Source organism: Leucoraja erinacea, chromosome 4 (assembly GCF_028641065.1).
Source record: "Leucoraja erinacea ecotype New England chromosome 4, Leri_hhj_1, whole genome shotgun sequence".
Taxonomy (NCBI): Eukaryota; Metazoa; Chordata; class Chondrichthyes; order Rajiformes; family Rajidae; genus Leucoraja; species Leucoraja erinaceus.
In genome coordinates, this window is record NC_073380.1 from 19,593,681 (window position 1) to 19,600,456 (window position 6,776).

Consider the following 6,776-nt stretch of genomic DNA (forward strand, 5'->3'; position numbering starts at 1 on the left):
CCAAAAGTATTGAGTGATCAACACTGTCGAATGCAGCACTGAGGTCTAATAGCATTAATATTGAAACTTTGCCAGAGTCTGTGTTAAGACGGATGTCATTTACAACTTTAATAAGGGCGGTCTCTGTGCTATGAAGAGGTCGAAATCCTGACTGGAAGTTGTCGTAGCAGCCAATTGAAGCCAGTAAGTGATTAAGTTGCTGGAGGACAACTTTCTCAATGATTTTACTTATGAAAGATAGGTTTGATGTTGGTCTATAGTTGTTAATAATAGAGGCATCTAGGATCCGCTTTTTTAAAAGAGGTTTAATAACTGTAGTTTTCAAGGCTTTTGGGAAATTGCCTGATTGAGGAGAGCTGTTAACTATTTGCAGTATGTCTATTGCTAGGCAGTCAAAAACATTCTTTAAAAAGTTGGTAGGTAAAGCATCAAGGCAGCAGGTGGATGGCCTTAGTTGTGTCACCGTTTCCACAAGAGTTTTAGAGTCTATGGCATTAAAGCATGTCATCATTGCCACGTTACTTTTGCCTAAACAGGGTGGTGATCCAACATTTTTGTTTGAAGCGGAGATATTGATGGCACGTCTGATGCCTTCAGTTTTATCAGTATAAAATAATGCAAACTCATTGCATTTCTGCGTGGAATGGAGTTCAGGTGGTATTTGTGTTGGGGGGTTGGTCAGTCTGTCAACAGTTGCAAATAGGGTTTTTGCCTTATTAGTGTTGTTGTTAATGATATTGGAGAAAAATGTTTCTCTAGCACTTTTTAAGTCTAAATTGTAGGCACGGAGGCTCTCTTTATAGATGTCATGGTGAATATGAAGTTTTGTTTTCCGCCAGATGCGTTCAGCTTTCCGGCATTCTCTTTTCTGGGCTGTTACTAAAGCAGCTTTTCTCCAGGATGCCTTTTGCTTACCAGAAATCGTTTTAACCGTAACAGGTGCAATGACGTCTATAACGTTCACAATTTTGGAATTAAAGTTATCTACAAGATCATCAGCAGAACATGGGTTTAGAGGTGGTAACAAGGAGATGGCATTTTTAAAGAGTACATTAGAATGTTCATTTATATACCGTTTTTTGACAGTATTTGATTTTGTCTGTATGTCGGGAATAAAAGATATATTAAAGAAAACACAGAAGTGGTCAGACAATGAAGGATCAGTCACGAAAATATCAGAAACATTGAGACCCTTTGTGATAATCAAGTCCAGGGTGTGCCCCTTACAATGAGTAGCCTCTTTCACATGTTGAGACAGTTCAAATGTGTCTAAAATAGTAAAAAAAATATTTTGCACCCTTGTCATTCAAATCATCAGTATGAAAATTAAAATCACTAGTTATAACTAGACAGTCAAAGTCAGTGGAGATGCTAGACAATAATTCTGTAAAGTCATCGAAAAAATTTGCATAATATTTAGATGGCCTGTAAATAATTAATAAGAGAACTCTGGGGGAACATTTCAATACAACACAAAGGTATGCGAATGATGGAAAATCACCAAGTGACATCTGTTTCCCCTGAAATACATTTTAAAATATAGCAGCAACCCCTCCACCTCTTTTTCCAGATCTACATACATCAAAAAAGTTATAGTTGGGAGGAGCTGTCTCGATCAGAATGGTTGCACTGTTATTTTGTTCTAGCCATGTTTCAGTTAAAAACATGCAATCCAGTTTAGAGGTGGTAATAAAATCATTGACTAAAAATGTTTGGTATAAAGAGACCTAACATTAAGCAGACCCATCCTGATGGTATTATTGATAGGCTTTATGGTTGGTTTTGGTTTGTAGGTAATAGGTATTAGGTTTGTTAGGTTAAGAATTACTCTTTATGATCTTCATCATTACCAATATTCTATATCAATACTACAAATGTCCTCGGTTCCTCTTAAACAGCCACAACATGATTTTCCATTAAAGCTATTTTTCTGACCTCACCTAGGTAAAATCAAGGCTGGAAAGTTCATATATTAATTTGCTGGAAATATATCACAAGAATTTCTACTCCACTGCTTTTGTAATTTCAATGGTGACGCAGGAAATGTGTGCCTTTGGGCTTGTGTATGCTAATTATCATTCTCAGGCCATTGTTCAGAAATTCAGACCATTGTTCTTCAACAACCTTCAGCTATTCCAACCCCGGATTTGACATAATTCAAGGTGCATTTTTAAAGTATGTTTACTGTTTGTTTACACCTTTCCTTCAGTCAAAAAATAAACACAGGAGATGGACAAAGAGGTAAGGGAAAAGGTATTCGACAGAGTAACCAAAAAAATTGATAAAGAGGTAAGTTTTAAGGAGTGTCATAAATAGGAGAAAGTGAAGTAGAATGAGTTAGGGAAGACAATCTGTAGCTTGGTATGAGTGCCTTGAATGTGTCTTTCAAGCATGCCATGACACTTTGATTTCCCACAACGTCTCAAGAACCTTTTCAAACTATAAGCTTTTGCTCCTTATCTTGGGTTCACTGGAAAAAAATGTGCAGGTACATCACTGATTTTCCAGCACTCTTGGCACCAGAGGTGGTACTGTGGTGCAGCGGTGGAGTTGATGCCTTACTGAGTCAGAGACCTGGATTCCATCCTGACTATGGGTGCTTTTCTGTACGTTCCCACCATGACCTGCATGGGTTTTCTCCGTAATATCTGTCTTTTTTCCACCCTCCAAAAACATACCGGCTTGTAGGTTAATTGGCTTGGTCTAATTGTAAATTGTCCCTTGTGTGTGTAGGATAGTGTAAGTGTGTGGAGATCGCTGGTCGGCACGGACTCGGTGGACCGAATGGCCTGTTTCCACGCTATATCTCCAAACTGAACTAAACAGAGCCTTGCCGGATTATCCGTTTTGCCAGAACAATAGTCACATATTAACAATTCAACAATACGCCTCTGACCCACTAATTATACTCCCCCTGAGTCTCTAAAGCACCATGGCATACTAGAAACTTAAATAAACCAAATATTAAATGTATATTAAATGTGAATTAAATGACTGATGAAATACATTGGTACAGGTTTATTAGTACAGTATAAATTAAAAAGGTTTATTCATTACTGTATTTGCAAAGAATGTTTCAGTAGTACTGTGACCAAAGTTGCAAATCTTAGTGGTACATGATCTGAAAGAGTGCAGCAACATACAATGCCATCTGTGCCTGCCTAGTGAACTACGCAGGTGGTTGTGGGAATTTCAAATGACCCTCATAATTTTGTTCGGATTGAAGGAGGTGCCAGACCATCACTGGAAAATCGTTGGTGTGCCTGTACCATCAGACTAACAATAGTTAACATTTACTACGTTGTTGATGTAGCTTTTGAACAGAATGTAATACCTTCTAATCATTGGCCAATTTCTATCTACTTTTTACTTGGAACTTGGCACTCCTTTCCTAATTTCACAATTCCCCAACCACTCCATATAAAGATAAACCTAGTTAGCAGTTTCTGCAGCCAGGATGAACAGTTCCATTGTGAAGATTCTAAAAATACCTCGGTCCATAAAGCACAATTTCAAGCCAAAGTAAATATGTCCTTTTTTTTAACAAAGTCAAAAGAAATTTCAGTGTTACTTAGATGTCAAAAAGTAAGCTTTGGAGGAAACCTTCTAAAGGACAGGTCAGGATGAGTAACAATTCAAGGAAGCTGAAGAGAAATGGAACAAATTTAGAGACACCGACAAGTGTTGTGAAAGACATTTCAAATGTAAAAATTGGCACAAAGGCAATAAAGGTAAGCATTGTTAAATTGGAAAAGTTGACATTTGACTACTTTTTCTCATTTTTGCATGTCAAAGAATTAATTTTGAATATTGAGATGGTTTGCTGGATCTTCTGCAAATTATCTAACTGAGGTCTGGGTGGTAAATGCATTGATTTACATGAGGTATTTGCTGATTCCGTAAAAAGGGTCTCGTAATGATAAATTTAAAATAGTTCATGGCTTGAATGGCGAGCAAGGAACTGGGTCAACCTCAGCATTCAAGTTTTGACATGATGATCTTGAATTCACAAGTATTCAGTTTGCTGTTTCTACTGGAGTAGCATTTGTTAGCTTAATTTTTAAATGTTGAGGCCCTTTCCAGAAGCTTTAATGCCGGCAATTTTTGGGTGCCATCGGTAAACTGCTGGGTTAAGTCCAGCATTTATATAGATGTTCATTTATGCGACTTGCCTTTGCATTTGCCTTGCCTTTCTGTTTGTGCATTAGAGATATCTTTATCTCTAATTTGGAGCAGCTGGTATTCACACACTAAAATAAATACCTCTGACACTGCTGAGGGCGGATTACTTTAGGAGTCTGATACCTAGACTAGAGTTTCACTTTATTGTGCCTATCGTTAACTAGAGAACATTAGATATGATTTCTTTTTTTATTTAGTTTTATTGGTTTACCATTTCTTTCAGAACAGGAAACTTCAAAAGAAATAAAGATGTAAAAAATGTTTCCTTTCTTCCATTTAGAAACTAGGTTTAGTGCCAGATAAAAAATAAAGTCAACTTGTTTGTCCTTTTTTCCCTGATGCTAAGACGTAGACTATGTGAAGAATGTTTGGAAGATCAATGCCGCTGTCGATTAGATTCAGCAAATACGATTCTATCTACTGATGAAATGAACTATTGATCTTTTGACTGTGCAACGTGTCCAATACCAATTACAAAATGGAGACATGGTGGAGACATGCTGCAATATTGTTACACATCCTTCATCTGCAATTACTTTCTGCACTATTCTGGCATGCAAGCTTGTTTTTTTATATCCTACAGTAAACAAATAGTACCAAGCTTACAGTACCCAAGTATTAACATAGATAATTCCTACACTCTGTAAAACGCATAAGAGCATTTTCATCAGCAATCCACATTTTCCTTTAGATTAATTGTAAATGAACATAGATGCACATAGGTTTGATGGAGACCATTATTTGTGCTAAAGAAGAGGAGGAGTTGGCAAAGTCATCTCTATTGCCTATCCCTGTTGATGATGGATTACCTTCAAGCCTGTGATAGCCTCATAAAATTGTTGTTGTTTGGTGGGATCAGATGGGATATTATAGGAGACAAAAGTGACTGGAGTCTTGACCCAAAATAATGCGGGTGGAACTCAGTGGGTCAGGCAGCTTCTACAGAGGGAAATGGACAGACAATGTTTCAGGTTGGCACCTTTCTTCACACTGATGAGTAGAGAAGAGCTAGCCGGTAGAAAGAGACCAGAGGAAAGGGTGGAACAAGAGCTGGCAAGTTTAATTCGCTTGATATAAATGTTAAAGAAATTGTCCCTAGTGTAGGGTAGTGTTAATGTGCGGGGATCGTTGGTTGGTGCGGACTCGGTGGGCTGAAGGGCCTGTTTCCGCACAGTATCTCTAAACTAAACTAAGCGACAGGTGGATCAAATTAGGAAGAGGTTGATTATCAGATAGGTCAGGTGGGGGAGAGTACGGATAGATATATTAACTAGGCCTTTGATAAGTGGAGAGGACAAAAGGGTGCAAATGGTGGAATCTAATAAGAAAGGAAGGTGATGAGTGATGTAGGACTGAAGGTAGGGACATTGCAGCAGAGGGACAGTCCCTATGGCCCACAAAGTCTGTGCCAACATGGAACCAAGGAAAACTAACCTCCTCTGCCCGTACGTGATCCATATCCTTCCATTTCCAGTATATCCATCTACCTCTCTAAAAACCTATAAAATGCCACTCCTGCATCTGCTTCCACCAACATCTGGCAATGTATTCCAGGCACCCACCCCTCTGCAAAAAAAAAATAATAACCTTGCCCCACACATCCCCTTATGCTGTATCTTTCCCTCTCTGATCTTAAAGCTGTGCTTCCTAGTCATTGACATTTCCACCTTCTGAAAATGTTGGTACATGCAGGTTTTTAGTATGTGGCCAGATACACCATTTGGACGGGAGCTTTCGAGTGTTCACCCACGTGAAGGATCATCTGACATCAGCCTCAATGACTGAGACTACAGTGTCATCGGGGACTGTGGGGACCTGAGGGTAGATCGATGTTCTCCATTTTGAAGTGAGTTTAGAAGCATTGAACTCATCTGGGAGTGAACGTAAGCATGCAGGTACAGCAGGCAGTGGAGAAAGCTAATGGCATGTTGGCCTTCATAATGAGACAATTTGAGTATGTGAGCAAATAGGTCCTTTTGCAGCTGTACAGGGCCCTGGTGAGACCACATCTGGAGTATTGTGTGCAATTTTGGTCTCCTAATTTGAGGAAATACATTCTTGCTATTGAGGGAGTGCAGCGTAGGTTCACAAGGTCAATTCCCAGGATGGTGGGACTGTCGTATGATGAAAAAATGTAATGACTGGGCTTGTATTCATTGGAATTTAGAAGGATGAGAGGATATCTTATAGAAATAAAATTACTAAGGGATTGGACAAGGTAGATGCAGGGAAGATTGTCCCGATGTTGGGGGAGCCCAGAACCAGGGGCCACTGTTAAAGAATAAGGGGTAGGCCATTTAGAACTGAGATGAGGAAAAACATTTTCACCCAGAGAGTTGTAAATTTGTGTAATTCTCTGCCTCAGAAGGTAGTGGAAACTGACTCACTAGATGCATTCAAGAGAGTTACAGTAGACAGAGCTCTTAGGGATAGCGGAATCAAGGGATATGGGGATGGGGCAGAAACAGGGTACCGATGATCAGCCATGATCACATTGAATGACAGTACTGGCTTGAAGGGCTGAATGGCCTACTCCTGTACCTATTTTCTATGTTTCTATGATTCATAATTGTCACCTGTGCGACTAGTTTATT

General features: G+C 39.1%; 1 protein-coding gene across 1 annotated transcript in view; it reads right to left on the reverse strand.

Annotated features, from left to right (window-relative positions):
• LOC129696011 (uncharacterized) overlaps positions 1 to 2,549 on the reverse strand; it is a 2,793-nt gene extending 244 nt beyond the window's left edge. The window contains exon 1 of the mRNA XM_055633430.1: positions 1 to 2,549. This exon is cut by the window's left edge and continues 244 nt beyond it. Within this exon, the coding sequence (XP_055489405.1) occupies positions 1 to 1,306 (1,306 nt within the window). The 5' untranslated portion in view covers positions 1,307 to 2,549.
• Between the last annotated feature and the right edge of the window lie 4,227 nt (positions 2,550 to 6,776).